The sequence below is a fragment of the Gavialis gangeticus genome, unplaced genomic scaffold, assembly GCF_001723915.1.
Source record: "Gavialis gangeticus isolate Ggan-Ray unplaced genomic scaffold, GavGan_comp1, whole genome shotgun sequence".
Classification (NCBI taxonomy): Eukaryota; Metazoa; Chordata; order Crocodylia; family Gavialidae; genus Gavialis; species Gavialis gangeticus.
Window position 1 is genome coordinate 23,478,705 of NW_017729024.1, and position 22,942 is coordinate 23,501,646.

The 22,942-nt window shown below is 42.6% G+C and overlaps 1 protein-coding gene across 1 annotated transcript in view; it reads left to right on the forward strand.

Moving 5' to 3' along the window:
* The window catches only part of LOC109297290 (baculoviral IAP repeat-containing protein 1-like), a 35,843-nt gene extending 12,901 nt beyond the window's left edge, over window positions 1-22,942 (forward strand). Inside the window, 10 exon segments of the mRNA XM_019516964.1 lie at window positions 258-309; window positions 5,753-5,852; window positions 6,892-6,970; window positions 7,815-7,869; window positions 10,376-12,496; window positions 13,508-13,678; window positions 16,412-16,573; window positions 17,533-17,619; window positions 20,816-20,980; window positions 22,234-22,942. Of these exon segments, the coding sequence (XP_019372509.1) occupies window positions 258-309; window positions 5,753-5,852; window positions 6,892-6,970; window positions 7,815-7,869; window positions 10,376-12,496; window positions 13,508-13,678; window positions 16,412-16,573; window positions 17,533-17,619; window positions 20,816-20,980; window positions 22,234-22,598 (3,357 nt within the window). The 3' untranslated portion in view covers window positions 22,599-22,942.

The following is a 22,942-nucleotide window of genomic DNA, read 5'->3' on the forward strand; positions in this document are numbered from 1 at the left end:
ACCCGATCCCATCTCTGGCTGTAGCTATAGACACTTTTTGAGTGTCTAGATGGTCCTTTTTCAGTTCTTTTCAAAAGTGAAAGCATATTTTATCAGTTGATATTTGGAGGTTCTACCAGCCCTCTCACCGGGTACTATTAGTCCCAGCCCTGTTCTGTTCATGTGTTTATTTCTTTTGTTTTGCTAACCTATCATGTTGGCCAGCAGATATAACTAAATAGAAGACAATGTTAACTTTGAATTTTCATTCTGCTTAGGGAAAGCATTTCACAACTCCCTTGATAAAGAGGATATTACCTACAGAAACAGGTACAGAATGAGAATGAATTCTACTCTAATCCTGAACATGTTCTCTTTTTTTCTTGTTGAGCAGGTTTAACAATAAAAGCGGCCCCAAGTTTACTTTCTTGTGAAGAGAAGCTTGTAAATATGAAAGCTTCTGGATTTTAGCTTTTTGCAAAGTTCTAGGGCTGTCGGGCAGTCTGATCAGGAATGAAAGCAGTGTTCTCTGCAGAAAGTCAATGGATGACAGCTATGCTGTGTCTGACTCACATTTGCCTTTGTCAGAGAATCATAGAATCATAGAAGTAGGGTCAGAAGGGACCTTGTAGATCTTCAAGTCTGAAAAAGAGAATACGGGGCTTAACTCAAGAATTGTTAGGTGACATAGGAACCAGCTAAAGGGGACACAATACCTGGTTGTAAAGAAAAGAAAGCTATTGGTCTAAAAAAGTTGACCAGTGGAGTTCCTTATGGAGTGCTCTTGGAACCAGTTTATCTATCGTTTTCATGAATAAACTTGATGCACAAAATTGGATTGTATTAGTGATATTTGTTAATAGCACAAAATTATGACACACTATCGATATAGATGAGGCCTGAAATATCACATGAAAGGGACTAGGTGTCATTGAGGACCAGAGTGATAGAAATGAATGAAATTCAGTGGTAGAAAGTGCCATGTCATGGACTTATGGATTAACTTCAAGACATTCCATCATAGGCTGAGGACTCATTTCTTTAGAATGATGGAGTCAAAGAAAGATCTGGGTGTACTGATGGATCACAGGATGACTATGACCCCACCAGTATGGTGAGGTTATGAGGAAAGGCATAAGGTTATAAGTGTATGACATGCCAGGCAAAGTATCTCCAGATACATGGAGATAACAGAAGTGGTGACTTTGGGTTAAGTACTGGTGAGCCATCATGTGGAATACTGTGTACATTTTTTTGGTCATCTTTGGTCAAGAAGCATGAAATCTAAGATGATCAGAGGCATGAAGAACCCATCTTCTAAGGGCAAACTAGAAGACCTGGGTTTAGTTAGGGTGGCAAAATGAGGCCTGGGAGGGTATATTATTTTTCTCTCAGATTGCATTTTGGAAGTCAAGCCTTAGGGAGGGGTAAGAGCCTCTTCACCTAATCGCCAGTGTTAGCATGAGAACAAATGGGTGCAATTTATTCACAAATAAATGAAGCTGTAACTTTACAGAAAATATCAAGCCATCAAAGGTTTGAGGTTTTGGTTCTGATGTAGCTGGAAGTAAGAAACCTAACTTGTGTTTTAAGACCAGGTTTGATAAATGTTATGATCCAGTTTCCTGTAATACCAGGAATTGGACTGAATACCAGTAGAAGATCCATTAGAGTGCCTATGTTTCTTTGTCAGCCTGTGTATTTCTTTTTTTTCTTAACCTTTTCAAGTAGAATCAGAGTTACTTTTAGTCGTGTGGGAAGGAAAGGGGTGGAACATTGAGAAAATAAATTTATTTAGGCCATTATTAAGTACCAATGTGAAGAGACAGCCAGATGTTTGATTGCTCTCCTGTGAAAAAAGTTACAGGCTCAAGGTTACTCTACTTCTTGCTCTCTGTTGGCACTAAGAGTATGGACACATGTACCTCTGGAAATGCTTCAAAAGGGCAGCAGCTGTTATGTTCTAATTGTTATGTGTGGACAAGTTGAGAATGGTATAAATGTAGCAACTCCAACTTTTACAGCACTTCATCCAGTGTTAAAATTTGAGTGGTTTTGCTATGGTGGTGTCATAGAATCATAGAAAGATTGGGGTTGGAAGGGAGGCCCTCTAGCATCTAGTCTACCTTCTGCTCAAAGCAGAACCATCCCTAACTAGATCATCCCAGCGAAGTTTTTGTCTAGCTGAATCTTGAAAACCTCCAAGGATGGAGATTCTACAACCTTCCTGGGTAGCCTTTTCCAGTGCTTCAATACCCTCCTTGTGAGAGAGTTTTTCCTAATATCTCACCTAAACTTCCCTTACTGCGATTTGAGACTATTGTTTCTTGTTCTGTCATCTGCCACCACTGAGAACAATCTAGCTCCATCTTCTTTGGAACCCCCCTTCAGGTACTTGAAGGCTGCTATTAAATCCCCCCTCTGTCTTTTCTTCTCCAGACTTAATAAGCCCAATTCCCTCAGCTTCTCCTCAGAAGTCATGTACCCCAGCCCTCTCACCATTTTTGTTACCCTCTGCTGGACTATCTCCAACTTGTCCACATCCTTTCTGTAGTGGAGGGCTCAAAACTGAACACAGTACTCAAGATGTGGCCTCACCAGTGCTGAATAGAGGGGAAGAATCACTTCCCTTGCCCTGCTGGAAACACTCATACCAGTGCAGCCCAGTATGCTGTTAGTCTTCTTGGCAACAAGGGTACACTGCTGACTCATATCCAGCTTATTGTCCAGTGTAACCCCCACGTCCTTTTCTGCAGAGCTACTGCTTAGCCAGCCAGTCCCCAGGATGTAATGGTGTATGGGATTCTTCCATCCTATGCAGGACTTTGCACTTGTCCTTATTGAACTTCTTGAGATTTTTTTTGGTCCAATCCTTCAGTTTGTTGAGATCTCTCTGAATCCTAGCCCTACCCTCCAGCCTGTCTATTACTTCTCCACCTTGGTGTCATCTGCAAACTTGCTGGAGGTGCACCCCATCCCATCTTTTAGATCATTAATCACTATATTGAACAAAACCGGTCCCAGAACCAACCCCAGGGCACTCCACTTGATACTGGCTGTCAACTAGACTCTGGGCCATTGATTACTACCCTCTGAGCCTGATGATCCAGCCAGTTTTCTATCCATCTTACAGTCTATTTCTTCAGCCCAGACTTCCTTAGCTTGCTTGTGGGAGAATGTATCAAAAACCTTGCTAAAATCAAGATATATTGCATCCACAGCAATCAGGTTGGTCAGGCATGACTTGCCCTTGGTTAATCCATGCTGACTGTACCTAGTCACCTTCTTCTCCTCCAACTGCTTAAAAATTCCTTAAGGACCTGCTTCATGTTTTTTCCAGGGATTGAGGTGAGGCTGACCAGTCTGTAGTACCCCAGATCCCCCTTCTTCCCATTCTTAAAGATGGGCACTGTATTTGCTCTTTTCCAATCATCTGGGACCTTTCCCCATTGCCACAAGTTTTCAATGATAATGGCCAGTGGCTCTGCAACCACACCAGCTGAGTCCCTCAGCACCCTTGGGCACGCTGCATCCTGTCCCATGGACTTGTGCATATCCAGCTTTTCTAAATAGTCCCTAACCTGTTCTTCGGCCACTGTTAGCTGCTGACCTCCTCCCCAAACTGCGCTGTCAGGTGCAGTTGTCTTGGAACTGACCTTGCCTGTCAAGTTCCTGTATTGTTCCTGGCTTGCTGGCAGTTATAAAAATTAGAACATTTTGGCCCCACAGGATGAATGAGTGGTGCCAGGCTGGTCTGTGGGGTGGATCTAGCATGCATGGGGTTGGGGTCTAATTTGGTATGCACAGGATGAGGCCTTTGTTTCATTGACCATATCATGTCCATGGTGCAGACTCTGGGTGCCAGATCAGGCCTTGTCCCTGTGCATGATGAATTGGGCCCTTTGCCACAGCTCCAGTACCAATCCCACATGTGCTGGATCACACCAGGCCTGCTGCTCCATCCCCAGCCCTAGCTTGACCCCACCACCCCAGCCCTCGCCCTGCATGTGCCAGCCAGACTCCATGCATGGGACCACATCATCTGGCCTGTGAGGCTTGGAAATGTGGTGGTGGTGGTAGGGAAGCAGTAGCAGTTTTAATTGACACCTTCCCCCAGTGCTGCCCAGGGGATGAGGCAGCTGACAGAAGGAGCCATCTGAAGGCAGACTATGGGCAATTAGCAGCAAATCAACACAGCAGCTGGCAGGTGGACCTACAAGGGTGTGGGAAAAACTTGTAGAATTGCCAGTCGGCTTGTGGGGCAGGGGAATGCCTGCACAATGACTGAAACAAAAAAAATGTTAATATGATACCTCTCACTTTGGACCCGGAAAGTTTTTGGGCCCTAGCCTGTTTGGACGTGGGTAGTACTGTGAGTGGATGGGTGGCATTTGCTCTGAAGGGCAAAGGAAAGTGTTCCATGGTCCCCCCTTTAGGTGTCCAAGTGGTTCTTAATTCCCTGATGGAGCCAGGGCAGATTATGTGGTGACTGTGACAGTGCGGTGGTCAGTAACCACACCCCTTGGGGAGACATGGGCAGCAAGGCACAGGTGGGCACCCATGCCAGGGCCATGGGGGGTGGAGGTGTGGTGAAAATAGATACTTCCCTATACATTTTCACTGCATAAGATACTTCTCTGTAACTTTCCACTCCGTCCGCTACTTCCCCATCAACCCCTACCCTTTGTAATTTTCCATCCACATGATATAGGCTGGCCAAATGCGCATGACTTGCATGTTGCCCAAGCTTTGTTTTGTAATAATAGGTACTTTTCACAGTCTTCCACCCAACTACTGTGAAACACGATACCAACAATGACCAGTCAGAAGATAACATGCTGACTCGAAGAAACGCTAGCTTTAATAAAAGTCGCGCGCGCTCTTTGTGGAGGGTCGACACTGATCTGAGCAACAAGCTCCTCTGTCAGCCTGCTTGCAAGCAATAAAATAGAGTTGGACCCCGCCTGAAAGTGTGACTCTCTTCTAGAGGTGAATTCGACTAGCCTCCAGGGGATAAAATCAGCAATTTATGCAACAGAGGGATGACTGTAAAAGTGACCGCGGCTTGACATGGGGCTCCCTGCAGGCAGCTATGGCTTCCTGGGCTGGGAGAGTGGGGAATTACTGGTTGGCTGGTGCCCCTTGCTGTAATTGAGTACCAAAGAAATCAGCAGGGTGGATTGTTATACAGCTCCCCCTGCTGTAATTTACTGTGAATTGCACACTGAGCTGAATTTGATTTAAAGGCTGTCACCAGTAAACAATGATATACCGAATTAAAACAAATAATGTCAATTTTAATAAACCAATTTAATTTAGTGAGGATTAAACAGTGTAACGTATATAAGTGCCCCACATTTCCAGACTCTTGGGACGATCCACAGGCGAGATCACATGGCTCTCCGTACTGGATCCAGGCTTAACTACCCCTGAATTAGAACATACTAGCTGCTGCCCTTTTGAAATGGCTACAAAGGTACGTGTGTCCATATCCTTGGAATAACTTGTCTAGATCCTGACATCTGTCTTTTCCTATGCACATTTCCTTAATTGGAAGCCAGAAAGAGAGAGGTGTTCAATCATTTTAATGCCAGATAAAAAATAATGCTAGATAAAAAAATACAAATATTTTGTAATCTGCTTTGAATACTCAATCATCTTGTGAAAACATGACACACAACCTTTTTTTTTCTTTTTAGTAAAAGATGTATTAATCAGAACATGTAGAAACATTCATGATCCCCTTTTGTGACATGTTATTCCCTGTGTGTAGGTGAAAGGGATATTGTTCAATGCTTTGCTTGTGCTGGACATTTGGAGAATTGGGAGGAAGGTGATGATCCCTGGAAAGAACACAAAAAATGGTTCCCTGAGTGAGTAACTGGGTGCCCTTGAGAAATTCTTCTCAGTGTCAAAGAAAGTTGACCTGCATTTCTTTAAAAAAGACTATTGAACAAAACAGGTTTTATATTAAGAATTGATCATTAAATAGCTCATTCTGAAAACAGCAAGCTAGACCTCAAATTAGTTGCATGGTGTTGTTCACATACCTTTTTCACACATGAATAGTTGCAAAGCAAACTTTAGTGACTTCCCACAGAGAATAGATTTTGGGTACTGCAGATCTTCATTAATGTGTTTAGTCACTTTGAAATGCTTGCAGGTATGTATGTCAGTATGCATGACTCGTGATGAAGAATATGTGCTGTTTGTGCTTGGTCTATGTGGAACTAGTTCTGGGACAGCCTGACTCATCATGAGTCACTCTAATAGCACAAGCGGTCCCTTTAAAATTGGTAGGATTACATGCACAGGGAGATAATATTCAGTATTGGTAGAGATGGTATGACTGAATGTGCAGAGTTGAGGGATTTAGGGATAAACCAGTGTGTCCATTGCCTATGGCAGCAAAGCCTTTCTGGTCAGGGTGAGGTCTTGCTAAACTTTGGATGGATCAGTTTACTACCTTGCTTGACTGGAAGTGGGGGTCACGCAGATGTGGGGACAAGAAGTAAAGCTAGCAGAAATATTGCCAGATCCTTTCCTTAGGAGCGGAAAGAATGAGTTCTGAAAAACTTTCAAACGTACTGTTGGAGTGATGTTGTAGCCCTAATTGTCCAGGAAATATGCGTTAGGCAAAGATTTTTTGTGTAATGTATTTCATTGGACCAGAGCATGGTTGGGATAAATTTAGACAAGTTTGTCTAATCTTAGAAAAATAAATCAATCCCAGACACGCAGTTGGTCCAATAAAAGATATCGCCCACAAAAATCCTTGCCTCCTCCAAATGTATGGCTGATTCTGTTTTTTTTTTTTCTATTTTCTACTAACTGAAAAAAGAACAGAAAAGTAATCAAGTTAAAGAACATTGCATCAGGTTTAATGTTGTATGTTTGAACATTTAATTTCAGTTGCAAATGCTTGGAGCTACACAATGAGATGACAGTAGTAGATCCACCAAAGAATCAGTCAGCATTACATTCTGAGCAGGTAACCAATTGGTCTTATTCTTTGCTGTTGGCTGGAGAATTCATACTTTGCTATGTAGAAATGGATGTTCTGGTCAGAGTACATCACTGTGTATATGGTATGCAAAAACGACTTTAAAGTTAACCTGAGCCCTGTACTAATGCTTTGTCCTTGTCCCTGAACCACTGTGAATTTCTGATTGGGGGAAGTAAAAGCCTTGAGAGAGGTTCCTTTTTTAAATTTTGCTGGTTATCTGTACCATGTTAGAAAATGGCATGCATCTTTAAGGATTTATTTGTGTATGCAGTGAACTTCCTTCCTTTTCTTGTCCTTATCCTTCTCCTTATGACAAGGTATTTAGCAGAATTTGCAAATTTGTTGGAATCTGACATGGCTGCACCATAAACTGAGAGAGACTTTTAGGAGTGGCAGTGGTAAGACTACTTTCAGAATACTGCGTATAATTTTGTCACCAGTGTTCAAAAAAAGATGAACATGAACTTATCATAGCACAAGTATAAGAAGATTAGGGAATGAAAAACTTATTTTATGAAAGAAGAATAAAGGCGTTTGGCTTGTTTAGATTAGCAAAATGAGGATGAAGAGGGAAGAGCATTACTTTTTAAAAATATACTTGCAGGATAAATATTAGGGGTGGAGAAGAGCATTTTAAGAGGAGTAAAGGCTTGGACTTATCTGAGCAAAGTAGAGAAGGAAAAGGGATCACTTTAGGGGAACGGGGAGAAGGAATCTGAATCATTTTAAGGTTCAATTTGATAAGTTTTTATAGCAGGGCTAGTGAGTGCACCCTGCCTTTTGTTTAAGGGGTGATAAATGATTAAATTATTTCTTTTTTTCCCCCCAGCAAACTGCAAAGACAACTTCGGAAGGGAGAAAATGCCAATATTCTGCTTTTACTGGTAAGTACTATTCTGTACCTCTTGTTGGAAGGCTCTCTCCACATTAAACCTTTCTACTGAACTCTTTCTGGTTCAAGGGAACTAAAATAGATAAGGTGTCTATTTCATTGGCCAAATCCTAGAACTCTTTCTTAGACCCAGGGCTCTAATTGAAATAGGGATTCAGGTTGTGCAGAGTAAGCAGCTTGTAGTACCTCAGTTACCTACTGCCTAATGTAAGGGTTGCCAGCCTATGGCCCACAGACCAGATCCAGCCTGTGAATAGATTGGATCCTGCCCCAGGCAGCTCAAGGAAACAGTAGCACACTCCAGCCACAGTGGTAGAGGCAGCACCTCCAGAGTCCTATTGCTGGCCTTTTTCTGTCTATTGCCCTCCCTGCATCTGCTTATTCCTGGAGGGTTCCAGGGTGCAGACTCTGCCAGGGCTGAGCTGCAGGCAGAAGTCTGCAGTGACAAAAGGTTGCTAAACCCCTGGCCTAATGTGTAACCTGTGACATAAATGGAGCTGGCAGATGGTAGAGTTCACCTGTTCACAGGAAACCACGTGACTGCCCAGAAGACAACACCAGTCCTTTTCTGAAAGTAAAGATGTGACTTTAGCGAAGGACATAGGTGTGGGAATGGGTGAATTTCATTCAGGAGTTCATTCATATTTTGGAAAATACTAGTACATTACCATATTTTGGAAAATACTGGTATATTAGCATTGCATATGCTGCATTTCAAACCCAAAGAGTCTGACTTAAAATAGTTTTCTGTCAGGCTTACAATACCCTTTCCCTTTTTCTACGTAAAATTGTATCAGTCAATAAAATAATTTTGAGGGGGTAGTGCTAGTGATGTGTATGATTAAATCTGTTAGAAAGGAAGCTACACAAAAGGAGGTATCATTGAATCATGGCCCAAAGTTCCTGGTCCACAGATATTAGAATTGTTGCGAGTGAGAGCTGATAAATAAAAAGCAATGTTAGATTTACTGGTTCATTTGAGAGACCTTCTTCAGCAAATATTTGGAAACAAAAGTATATGCAGTAACTATGTCTATGGCTTTTTTGGAATTGCACAATTTTTTTGTGACTATATGTGCTGGGTGACTCTGGGAGATCTGTCATTGTCCTTCATGGCAATGCATGTGAATTTCAAAATACAGACAGAAATGTTACACACTTCTCTTCTATCACTGGCAAAAAAACCCAAACACTTTTGCTAGATCCTAAGAAGCCTAATAGTTTATAAATGCTAAAGAACTGGACAAAGCATCTTAAATGTGCTTTATCATCCGTGGTGATACTGCACCACAAACATATATATAGCTCCCCTCTTTACTGCAAGGAAAGACTTGAATGGTTGCATACCACTTTTGGAAGTCCTGGTCAGCTCAGTAGCCTGAGTATGTAGGTCCTATGGTCTGAAGTTTGTAGTGAAAGGAGACTTTGATTACTGTCAACTGGTGAACCAAAAACAGAGGTGAAATTAATCAGATTTCATTAGAAGGTTTGTTGTGGGTAGCTGTTACACACCATGAATTTATGATCTTTTTTGTTTTCTGGTTAAAATTGATTTAATAATTGATTTTTGGTATAGTCGTAGCGAAACATTCTTATCTTCACTGTGTGACTGAAAAGCGACAACACTGTACTTGATATGCTGTGAATGAAGAGTGACCATAACCTATCTCAATTGTGACTGAACAGGTGAACTTGGATACAAGTTAGGTAGAAAAATGAGGAAGGGGAAAAGGCTGCTGTCTTTTAGCAAGGATTTTTGCTCAGGAGTCCTATCTGTGATTGAATGTCCCCAACTGTTTGGCTCTTTGAAACTGTAGAGGGCAATGACAAATATGAATGAATTTAGATAAGGACCCCTCAAGTGACCTTGGTGAGGGTACAAAGAAGAGCAGAAGAGCTATGCCTACATACAGCATAGGGATAGAAAAAACAGTTCCACAAGCACAAAGCACTGTCTTCAAAACTAAAGGAGAATTTCTAGTAGATGCCACTAATCATGGGGCTTTTTATTCTGTGCCCATCAATCACAGGAAGTCAGTGGCTTACACATTAATAAGCCAGTACATTCACTGGTGAGGAGTGAGTCTGGTAACTGTAGGACATTCCAGCAGCCTCCACAGCATCCTGAATAAGCTAGGACTGTCAGTGTAAATAGGATTGGGAATGACTGGAAGGGTTGGTTAGATACAATTAGGTAGGCTGAAAACCTAAACGTAGAGTCCAAGACTGGAACCTCTCATCTGGCTCATTGCATGATCATTTGTTAATAGTTAATTGAGCCAAATTCATCCCTCAAGTGACAGCTTATATCTGTCACTTGAGGGATGAGTGAACCTCCTGTATGTTACCTAGTGATATAGTTGGAAGAAGGAGTATCTGCCTTAGCTGTGCAGCAATGTCTGAGCAAGGGACTTGTTTGTACAGTCAAGGCACTCTGAGGAGAACTGTAGGTTTCTGTTGTGTGCACTTAATTTTCCTTATCTCCTGTCTATTCACAGACATGACCCTTGAGGATCCCGAATGGTCCCAAGAAGCCAAGGCATTGACTGAACAGCTCAGGCAGGCTTACAGTAATACCAGGTTTACCAGACTGCCTTCCTTTGGTGACTCTGTGGATTTTGCCATTGATTTGAAATTGCTCTACGCAGACCTGTCAGTTGTCTCAAAGGATATCTATAACCAGCCACTGCAGCAGCTCTTGCTGCCTGACATCCTTGCAAACTTTAACTCCATCACTGTCCTCGAAGGTGAAGCAGGAGGTGGGAAGACTGCATTGCTGAGGAAGGTAGCTGCGCTGTGGGCCTCAGGCTGCTGCCCCATGCTAAGCAGGTTCAAGTTGGTCTTTTATCTTTCCCTGAGTGCCACAAAAGGGGATCAGAGCTTGACTGACATCATCTGCAACCAGTTGGTGGGATTTCCGGGGTCGTTAACGGAAATGTCCCTGAGGAACATCCTGCAGCACTTAAAGCACCAGGTCCTATTCCTTCTGGATGACTACGGTGAGATGAATTCAGTCCCCTCGGTCATCGAAGGACTTGTACAAAAGAATCACTTTAACAAACACTGCCTGGTTATTGCCGTGCGTACTAACCGGATCAGAGAAATCCGCAAGCATGCAAATACAATTTTAACTATTGTGCAGTTTCCTCTGTACAGCACTCTCTACATCCTTCGGAAGCTGTTTTCACACAACATTGCCCTTGTGGAAAAGTTCATCTATAAGGTGCAATGTGAAGACGCCATGCAGACTCTTCTGAAGACCCCGCTTCTAACTGTGGCTCTCTGTGCATATTGGGTACAGTACCCAGGAGGGAACATCTTCAATGACAAGGCTATTTTTAAAGCCTACTTGCTGTATAACTCCCTAAAATACCTGGAAGAAGGAGACCATGTTAGCACCATGGTGTCCTCCTGTGGAGAGCTTGCCTTAAAAGGTCTTTTCAAGCCGTGCTTTGATTTCAGGGAGGAAGACCTCTCTGAAGCAGGGCTTGATGGAGATGAAGCTCTGAGATTGGGCCTGCTGAGCAAATTCACTGCCTAAAGGCTGCAGCCAGTTTATCAGTTCTTTCATCCGTCATTCCAAGAGTTCCTGGCGGGGCAAAGGATGAGTGAGCTCCTGGCTTCTGATGTTGAAGAAAACCTGGAGAGAGGACTGTATTACTTGCAGCAAATCAACACGTTGAGGAAAGTTTCTGGGACCTATCACTTTTTGTTGCAGTATGCTTGCAGCTATCCTTCCAAGGCAGTTCCAAAAATCATAACCCATTTATTCAACTTGATCCACTCTAAGGAGGCATTTGAAAGTCATTCAGAAAGTGATGAACTTCTACAACATCACCCAGAACTACAAATGGTGGTACAGGCAATAGATGTTTTGGAGTCAGAATTTTGTCTTTCATTTTTCACTCACCTTTTACTGGACACTGCAATTTCTGCAGCTTATGCAAGTGACACTGTTGCAATGTGTGCCCCAGTCATCTTTGAGTTCCTTAGAGGAAAAACATTTTCTATTGGCTCATTTGTGTCACAGTACAATTTTTTGCTGCGTTTTTTTCTGGATTTTCCAGAAAGCCTGGCTTTTCCCAGTACTTTTTACTTAAATGTACATGGAAAAAAATATAAACCAAAATCTCCTTTTTCAGATATAGGAATTAATCCTTCTGACCTGGAGGTTCCAACGATTGACACAGATTATGCTTCTGCATTTATAAATCTTAATGATATGTCACAGAGGGTAAGAGAACTTGAGAATAATGTGGATCGATTTTTTTCACTGGTTTCTAGATTTCTGCCAGACTCTCTTATGGCTCCTTTCATACTTGCAAAGGGTCGTGCAAAGATTTCAGCTCTGAAATTTGTAGCCAATGACATCAGTTCTTTGGAAGGAGCTGATCTTAGGAACCTTATGGTACTATTCTCCATTTCAGACAATATTGAGCTTTGCCTAAAAGATAGTCCAGGACTGGTTGAAAGTATCCGACCAGCTCTTGAACAGCACAAGGAATGCTTTAAAAAATTCAGCCTGTGTAATGTTAACTTGAGTGTAGCAGAACAGGAGCTGCTTCTGTCTATGTCTTCAGTGGAATCTCTTGAGATAAAGGAAGAAGCCAAAGTGCCAGGTACAATCCAGTGATTGTTAACTGACTGGAGTTTTTTTTTCTGTCTAGCTTCTTTTCTCTTTGTGGGTGTTTGGGTTTTTTTTAAATCCATAAAGGTTAAAGAGCCACTCAGTTAAAAAGAATTCTAAAGGTGTTGATGAAAACTCTGTAGTCGGGGTAGAATTTATCTTCCATTCTGAGGTGTCATTTCTAAATCTCTCCCCCAATATTTGAGTGGAATAACCAAATGGTTTGTAAATGGGAGTGTTCATAGTTACCTGCGAGGTGCATTTTTCCTGAACAATAGATTAAAGTCCTGGTGCTCAACCTTTCAGTCCTGCAGGCTACGTGAGTGGTGCAGGGCCAGTCCACAGGCTGGAACCAGTGTGAGTTTGGCTCGTGGGGTTGATTGATGGGTGTGATCCAGCACGTCAGATCTGGCTGTGGACCAACCCTGTGTGCTGGTGCAATCCAGAGTGCAGGACTATGTCATCTGGCTTGCAGGGCTCCCCACAGATCTATAAATTTGGTGGCAGGGAGGGAGCCATGGCTGTGGAGGTTGAACACCACTGAATTAAAGATATGCCACTTTTTTTAAACAAACAAACAAAAAAGCCCACTCATGCCTTAAATTATTTTGGGGGTATTTTTTATTGTTTTGGGGGTTTTTTGGCTTACACTCTCAACTGTGAAAGGTTTCTGAAGCTCCCATTGAAATGCAGCTCCGTCCTGATGGCATAAAGAATTGCATCTGTGCAAGGGAGAGAGGCAGTGGGTCAGGGTCCATCCCAGGACAAGGGGGAGTGGGAGCATGTGGATCATGCTGGGGGGCGTGAAATGGGGGGCAGTCAAGGTTGTCAAGGTGTGGAGTGAATAGGGGACCATTTTAGTGGAGATAGTTTTCCATCAAGAGCCCTTTTCCACCAGAAAGTTTCATCAAGGAATTTGTATTGTTATGGACTGGGTAGAGAGAACAGGGCAAGATCAAGAAAAGTAAACCAGTGTCATTATTTGTTTTACTTTGCCTTTCAGAATTGCTTTTTACAAATTTGGACAAATTCACCTGCTTAAAGGGATTATCAGTGTATGTACAGAATGGTCAAAACGTGTTTGACATCATTCCCAGTGGCTTTGGAAATCTCCATAGCATGGAGAGATTGTTGATTGATAATGTGAACTTTTCAGATGGGTCTTCCAGGCTGGGTGAGTGCCGGGGTTGACAACTGTACATTAATTTATGGAGCGTCCATAAAAAAGACACTCTAAAAATGCTTGTCGTGAAAAACCATAAGAATATTTTGCCCTCCATAAAAACATGGAGTCCTGACAGCTTTAAGCTCTCTCGCAGGAAATATTTGGAGCAGCACTGAAAGACAGAAAGAGGACAGGGGCCTGTCCTTGCTAAGTGGAAGGACAGGCCCCTGCACATGCTGAGCTCTTCTCAGGGCTTTGCATTTCCTAGGAGCCTGCTGGACAAGACCCCTCCTCCCCCAACACACACACCCCTTTCTTATAGCAATGTGTTGCTACTGGGTCTCTATGCCCATCCTCTGCATATAACAGCTGTCTGCATCAAAGGTACAGGCAGGGAGGAGAGTGGTGCTGCCAGGGTGAAGCTGAGGGCTAGGAGAGACAGTGGGTGGGACAGGGGAGTGGATCAGGCTAGGGGTGGGGGCAGGTGGGAGTATCGGTGTGTGGGGTGGGTAGGGGACCTCTGTGGTGGGTGAAGTAGGCTGTAAAACCACTGCTGCAGTTGCACAGGGCTGCCAGCCCAAGAAATATTTCTTACTGGTCATAAAAATACATGTCAATAATAATCAAAAAGTTTATCTGTCAGTAGGAAATGGCAGATTGTCTGTAGGAAATAATTTTTTGAGTTGGCAACCCTGGTGAGTATATCTTTGAATGTTTTTAATGACCAAGTTTAGGTAGCACTCTCCTGCAGAAAAATAATTGTTTTTAGGTTCTTCTTTAGGGATAACATTGCATCCTTCCTTAAATCTCCAACAGAATTCTTTCCCCTGCCCCTCAAACACCATGTTACTGTCTCCCAGTTTTTAAGCTGGCCTTGTCATTCCAACAAAGAAGAAATGTTTTTAACCTTTCACTATTATTTCCAAATTGGTCAGGAGAAGGAATCAGTGTAGACCAACTGGAGGTATTTCCCTTGCTGTACATGCTATCTACACTGGTCAAAGCCTCTGCCAAACCATGAGAGGTAAAAGAGGGCAAAATTGGAAGCTGAATTCAGATCACCTGAATAACCACTAATAATCCAATTAACTGACGATGTCCAGGCCCAGATTCTGGCAGGCGACAACAGGGAGGGAATTCAAATTCTGAAACACAGCTGCTGAAAATGACCTTCCATTGGTGGGTATTTGCAGGGCTACTCTTGATTGGCTCTGATCTTTCCTAGCAGGGAAGTACCAGAAGATGGTGATGGGCAAGCACTTGTCATTTCTTAGGTCTCTCCTGGGGGTCCCCCAGCGTTAGACCTTTTCACCCCTCCTGTTCAATCGGGTATGAGGCCACTAGGCTGGATCACGAGAAGATTTGGCTTGAGGTGCTACCAGCATACTGATGATGTGCAGATCTGGCTCTCTCTCTTATCTTATCCAGGCAATGAAATCTAGATTGTTATCCATTGCTGGGCTGCATTTGGAGATTGGATGCAGGTGAACCAAATTAAACTGTTGGCAGACCTCACAGCTGGGGTTGGGGGGATTGGAACACCTATCATTGATACAGTTCAGCATCCCCATGTCCCTCAGGCCTGCGGCCTTGAGGTGCTTCTGGATCTTTTGCTGTACCTGGATTCTCAGGTTGCAGCAGTGGTTAGGGGCATCTTGTACCACCTCCACCAGTATTCCAACCCAAGCCATGAGGTCTGCCAACATCCATCACCCCTGCCTTGTCTAGATTCAGTTTCAGTTGGTTCACCTGCATTCAGTGCCCTACTGAAGTCAGGCTCTGGGTAAGGATCTAGATTTCAGGGCCTGGATCAGGTGAGAGAGGGAGAGACAGCTGGGTGTCAACAGCATACTGATGACACCTCACTCCAAACCCCTCATGATCTAGCCCAGTGGCCTCATACACAATTAAAGAGGAGGGGTGAAAAGATGGAATGCTAGGTGATGCACAGGAAATGTCCCAAAGGGATGATGAGCACTTGCCCAGCACCATCCTCTGGGACTTCTCTGCTAGAAAAGAGCAGAGCCAGTTAAGAGTGGTTTTGAAAATACCCACCAGCAGGGAGGGAGGTGAGGATTGCAGTCATACCTGCTTTGGCTGTATGGTACAAGTGCAATGAGGTCTCTCAGTTCACTGGGTTGTCAGCACAGCTCCTGCTGGACCCACAACTTCGGCGTGGGTGTGGAACACAAGAGGGTGAACACTGCTGTTGCTTGTCCCCTGTTACCAAATTCAGCAGCTGAGGTTCCTGATTGAGATCCTTGTTTTTCTGGGGCTTTTTTTTATTAAATGTTTAATTAATTTTCCTTTTGCATTTTAATGTGTAGATGGAGCATTGTATACAGTACTGAAATTTCCAAACAAAAAGATTATATTCTGGGTGAAGTCCCTCCATTCTTTTTCCCCTTTAATTTTAATTACACTGCTGCCCTAGGGTCTCATTCTTCTTAGTATGAAATAACACAGTGAAAAGGTAAAGGCACTTCTGGAGGTGAAATTTTCATTAATAAAGGGGCATGGTGCAACAAGCCACAAGCTCTGTTCTTTTTTTATTTGAAGAGACCAGGGGAAGGGAGGGAGCCAGGGGGTGTCTTAAAATATAATTTAATGTATTCACTTGTAACTCCTTACTGTATATCCTTCCTCCATATCCTTAAAGAAAATGTATAGGTACTGCTAATAAAAACATATTGATTCTGAAACTTCATCCATTTATTCTATGATTTTTTTGTCCTTTAACAGTTGGATTCATTCAGGGATTTCAGAACCTCAGTGTCTTTCATCTGAACACTTCCAGCTTCCTTGACTGTGAATCTCTTCTGGCTACAGTTTCTTCTTGCAAAAAATTAACGGAAATCAGGTTTACCGGGTCATTTATCAGAGACCGAGACATGTTATCCTTTGGTAGGAAATCACTGACTTATGCACCTCTTGTTCTGTTCATTTCCCCCTACCCCCTTTAAAACTCAGCAGCTTGGAAAAGTTGACTATATAAAGATACAAAAGATCTTAATATTAGGGAACTTTAATGTAAGAAAACTCAAATCCAATCCATTTGATTTTAAAATATAGCATAATCTTAATACTGAATTGGTGAAGTTCAAGAAAGCACCAAACATTGTCTGGCCAAACTTCCAAAAGCCAGGTGCCTAAAGCACCAAAATAGGTGAGAACAGATTTTAAGCCTCTGTAGCTCCCATTGAAGAGGTGCAGTTTTTTCACTTCAATGTCCTCAGGGTGCTTCAATGTGGGAGTAGGTGTCTATATTTGAAAATGTTTGCACCTGTTTTTAAATTTGTTGGCAGGCCTCCAAAGAACCTGTCAGGAGGAAATGCAATGATTAGTAAGCATGTTTTTATAGGAAATGTCTACATTTGTGTCATGGTAGTGTAACTGAATACATAACCAGCAAGAACCCTCTTAGTCATACAGTCAGATACTATTTCTGTATGTTGTATGCCTAAAATAGGTTAAATACACTTCCAAACAGCATATTAGCACTGTTGGGCTAAGAAATTACTATTTAAGTCAAAAGACAAATCAATGAAGAAATCTGCATTGAAAATCATATGCATTGAACTGTATATGCATGTTAAGGATCTTGCGTTGAAATTGATAATGCAAGCTGGTATCAGGTACTTAACCCATCTGAGCATAGGAAAGAATTTTTAGAGATACACGTGATAATAAATAATCTTTAAACAAGAGTCTCTTGGATTTAAACACCCGTGGATTATATGAGAGCCTAACCACCAATGATTTGGAAGACAAGGCATTAAAAAAGCAACCTGTATTAGTTCCTCTTATAATAATTTTAAAATGTGAATATCAAAATGCTCATTTCTCTCTCTCTCTTTTTTTAGCTGATATTCTGCCAAATTTTCTGTCTCTCACAGTGTTAGACCTTAATGGACAATACATTACTGATGAGGAAGCTTCTCAAGCCTTTGGTATGGTTTACAGTTTCATTCTCTCTATTTTTTTTAAATCAGAATGAATTATGTTGCCTAGGAATAATGATCATTTTCTAGGAATCAGTGCCATACCAGTAGAGGAGATAGTCATTTAAGCAGGAGATTTGAAATCTTTAAGAGGTCTGGAACCAGTGGTTCAAGTCTCACAAAGTGGACACACACCTGTAGCCTTCTGAAATACATGAATTGTTAAATGAAGCTCTCTTGGATGTCCTAACTTGGGGGGCTACATGTGTTCAGCAGCTTTGAGAATCAAGATATTCTTTGAGACTATTTAAAGTGGACTGCAAAGAAAAAATAAATGGGCTGCTGTCTATTTTTTTATGTATAAGGAGGCCTTGTTACTTAGGTTAACGCCAAATGTTAAAAAGGACAATGGGAGAGTGGAAGGATATCTATCTGGAAGGATGTGATAATGACAGCTCATGACTTTCTGAGGAGATAAGAAACAAGAAAACAAAAGTTGATTAACTGAGAGGAGAAAAGATTTTTGTTCAGACCAATATTGCTTTCTGTTTTTACTTGTATATAACTTCAACCTCCAACTTCTAGTTAATAGGTAAGACAAAGATTATTTTTGCTACGGATTTTAAACACCTAATCTTTTAGGGTATGAGAGCTCGTCTCCTGGGAACACATTACCTGCAGATATTCTAAGTTCTGCAAGAGCAGGTTTTATTTCAGGAAACCCACAGAGGGAGGAAGCAGGAGCTGGGCAATAGCTGAGGTTTCAGAAGGGAGAGTTTTGGGGAGAGTGCTCCCATCCATCTTTTCTGCTGGACTCCAGATCTCACAAGAAGGAATGACCTCTCTTCACGCTTTAGCACACTCGGAAGGCACGCTGGACCCCCTCACAAGTCTTAGTGCTAATAAATGGCTTCTAGGCACCCAAAAATCTTGACCCCCCTCACAAAATGTCTGAGTGGAAATATTTTCCCTTTTCCACTGACAAGCCTCTCAAACAAGTGTAAAGGTGCTGAAGGGTTTGCTCAGGGCTTGCAAACCCAATCAGGGTGTTTGCACCATTGGGATGTGGATTTGCAGCAGGCTGTGCACAGATATAGCAGCTGAAGCTTGGAGCTGAAGGCTGCAGAATGCATGTGCGCAATTGGACAGCTGCAACTCTGGGACGGGAAGCCTGGGGCTAAAAAGAGGGGAGAGAGTAGGTGAGGGCTGCAGGGGAGAAGGTCTGCTTCTGAGGTGGCTGCTACCAGGACAGTTGCTTCTGAGAGGATGACTGGCAGAAGAATTGTTGCTGAGTGACCCGCTACTGAGGGCAGAGGGAGCCATAAGCTATAGGGCCATGCAAAGCTTTGGTCACTGATTCAGTTTGGAGGAGATTTGGCTCGATTCACCAGCTGAATCTCTGCATCCAAATTGAATTAGGAGACGATCAATCTTTCCAAATTGAATCGGAAGCCTCCAATTAGATTTGGAGAGATTTGATGGTTTGGACACAGACACAACTTTATATGTTTTTTCTACATACCTCAAGGTACCAGGCAGCTTGTGAACACTGCAATGGTGAGGCGGATGCACCGTCCCACGGGAGTGTAGGGGGGTCCCCAGCGCATTTGGTGGCGGACCCAGAAATGGACCAGAAGCACTTGCGGCCCACTTCCATGTCAGTCCACTTCCATGTCTGCCGCGGAGCACGTGGGGGACCTCCCCACACTCTGGCTCAGCAACTGGTGCCTCCTGGGTCTAGGGGAGGTGTACCTGGGGGCCCCCTGTGGCCGATTGCTGAGCTGGGGGGACGCGGGGGCAGGCCCCTTATGGGCTCGGTGGCAGACCTGGAAGTGGACCAGAAGAGTACTTATGGTCTGCTTCCGGGTCTGCCATCAAGTGCGTGGGGGGGGGGGAGCGGTCGTGCTCCTGTAGGATGCTCCATCTGCCCCACCATCTCAGCGTTCACCAGGTGCACCTGGTACCTCAAGGAATGTAGAAAAAACATTTAAGATGGTCTGTGGCCGAAATCATTGATTCTCTGAATCTAATCTTCAGATTTGGATTCAGCTGAATCAAATTGGGACAGCGATCCAAGTCAGCAAATCAAATCACTGTTCTCCACATTGGGCCGAATCCAAATCTGAACTGAATACAGCCCACTTCACACACCCCTAATAAGCTACTGAATACCCAGGATCGCCTGGTATCCTTTACTAAAGGAGCAGGGTTTGTGCAAACCAGTTCCTCTCCCCACTCCTTAGTTCCCTGGGTGCAGGGATTCACTGGTATGGAATCAGGGACAGGGGCTGCTCGAGAAGGTTCTCTGGGAAAGCTCCAGCAGAGAGCTCAATAAAGTACAGCCAAGAAGGGGCACTTCAGGTGCCAAACACAGAGGAGCTGCTTTGGGGAAGCATTTGGCAATGGTGTGATTGTTTGCTGGTGTGAAAAACTGGAGCAGCTGCACCTGAGGTCCTGACAGATAACTCCATCTGACTAGATAACAGCATCGCCACACCTCTTCTGAAGCAGGGCGAGCATAGCTCCACGGGTGCTCAACTGCAACCATCTCACAGTTGATTGCTTTGCTGGAGGCAGAGTGATTCTGTGGGGATCTAGCTGATTAGGTGTATATACCTGTTATAAGTTGCCTGAGTGCTAAATTTGATAACCTAATTCTTTTGCTATGTGATAAGTATTTGCTTCTATTTGCTGGTATAGATTATTATCGAGCTCATTGAAAATATTGTGTTTGCTATCTTTGTGACGTTGAATCTATTAATTTTTCAGTTACTATTATCAGTATTATTGTAAATAGCCATTTAGCGTTTGGTCTGGTGCGGGGAGAACCACGGGAGAGCACTAGACTGAGTGGTGACTCCCAGTCTGTAGACAGAGTAGGAGTTGACTGAGACCTATTGGCACCCCAGGATCCCAAAAATTTGGACGTGGTTGCAGGTAGCGCTGCTGCCAGGGTTACACAAGCAAATCACATGATAAAGTAATCTCTGCAGTGGAAAGAACTAGAGAATTGAAAGGAAAAATTATTTTGAAAACCACTCACACTCCAATAATTTGTCATATATATATTTTACTTTGAAATTTTCCAGTGGATCTGGCCATTATCACTGTCCAACGCTAGCAAGAGTCCTTACAAATCTGAATTCTTGTCTATGCCTGTCTTCATCCAAGAGTGCAACACTTCTTCTGTTCCTTCTTTCTACAGCATCTGCTTTAGGGTGTCTTGTAAATCTAGAAGAACTTTACCTCCCTGCTGTGTATGGAATAAAGCATGCAGCAAAGCTGATTGTTCAGCAGTGCTCACATCTGCCACTTCTCAGATACTTCTCATTTCATCATTCTTTGAATGATGAGAGCCTACTGGAAATAGGTGAGTTATTTTAAAACAAACATTAATCCTATGAAATAGTTGTTTCTGGCAGGGGAGACGTTTCTGCAGAACTTAATTTCCCTTACCCATGTAGCTACTTTTAAAACAATTACAAATTTAACCAGCTTCTTAAAAGATGCCATTTCTGCTCTGGCCTCCATGAAGCCAATGTTGCTTCGTCTTACCTCACCTGAAATCCTAAACCCTGCACATCCTCATTTCTTGCCTTTTTTGCCCTCTTTGAATCATTCCCCTTCTTCACTGCCTCTGGCTCAAGTATCTTGTCCTCACCTATAAGCCTTCCTAGCCACTTAGTTCAATGATTCCCCAAACAGCTTTTAAGTTGCTTGCAGGCAGGGAAGTGAACTAGCGTGGGAGATGACCTCCCTCTAGTCACTCAGAGGGTCATGTCTGTCAAGACATCTGCAGAATATTAGTCAAATGACTTATAACGTTACTTCCCTGTAAGTTATTTAATATCACAGCCAAACAGACTTCCTTGGGCTGTGGCCCCTTGAGTTGATTGCTGGTGTTCTAGAGGTAAAGTCCTTGGCTGCGTAGCGTTGAAAATGGATGCATTTTCTAGTTTAGATGATCAGTGAACCAAGTGTAAGTAAACTGCAGACTTCTTAAAGGACTTTCACACATTCTCTCACTCACTGCAAAGAATAGCAAACCTTTCATGACCACATTTATACTAATTGTTTCCAAATTGTCCTTTCTTGTTTTGAATTTACCACTCAATCTGATAAACTCATGGAAATGTGCTTGGAAAGCTACAGTGATATGAATAAAAAGGAGTTATTCCCCTTTAGTCTGAGGGTGTAACTAGATGCCACCAAATGAAGTGAAGCAGCTATGCTGAGATGTATCCTGGCACAGCTGATCTGCTTCACTGGGTGAAATGCACGTTGCCTGTGTTCCTACCTGTGATCTTGTGGGACAACAAGCAACATATTCCCTGCTCCAGAGATAGGGTAATGAGCTGTTAACACATTGCAAATTTTACTGGGTATATTTTATCTCTGATAGTAATAAGATTGATTAATCATGGTATGTTTGCATCCAAACAGCTAAATGCCATCAGGTTGAATGTAGGATCATGCTTCACACCCTAAATACTAAATTTACATAGTGTCATGTGTAAAGTTAAAACATAATGAATCTTTGCTTTCTTACATTTTTACTTGTTTTACAGAAATCATTTTTTGTCCAAAATGTTTATTACACATTGATATTTATTATTTTTGTAGCCACGGTAACATGCAATGGAGGTTTCCAAAAGCTTGAAAATCTTTCACTGAGTTCAAACCACAATGTAACAGAAGCTGGCTGGACAAACTTCTTCCAAATGCTGTCTCATATGCCCAGTTTAAAGGAATTAAACATCAGTCGCATGTACACACAACAAATCAAATCACAAGCAACAACAGTGAAGTCGTTTGTCCAGTGTGTGTCTAGGCTGCCCAGTCTTGTGTACATTCAGTTTTATGGCTGGCTGCTTGATGCAGAAGACCTGAAAATGTTTGAGACTATGAAGGAACAGCACCCCCAATCCAAGCGTTTAAAATTAAGCTGGCAATGGATGTTGCCCTTCTCACCAAATTTACAAGAATGAAACATTTTTTCTGTATATTGGCGTTTTTTCAGTTTCTTTAGAAAGAGGCACATAGCACAGCATCTTTGCATATTAAACCCTGGAATTTTAAGCTTCATATCTGCTTATATTAATTAATAGGAAACCCTTTTCACAGACTGGAGGGATTAATATAAGCCTTGCAAAGTACTTAGATGTCTGACTGACAAGTGTATTAAGCATAAGCTTGTCATAAATAGTACATTTTCATGATTAGTGTGCCTATCGGATGTTAACTCTTAACATTTTATTGCCGTGCAAGGAAGTATTTTTTGTAAATGGATGACATGCCAACTAGAATGACTCTGAATTAAAGGTAGTAATTT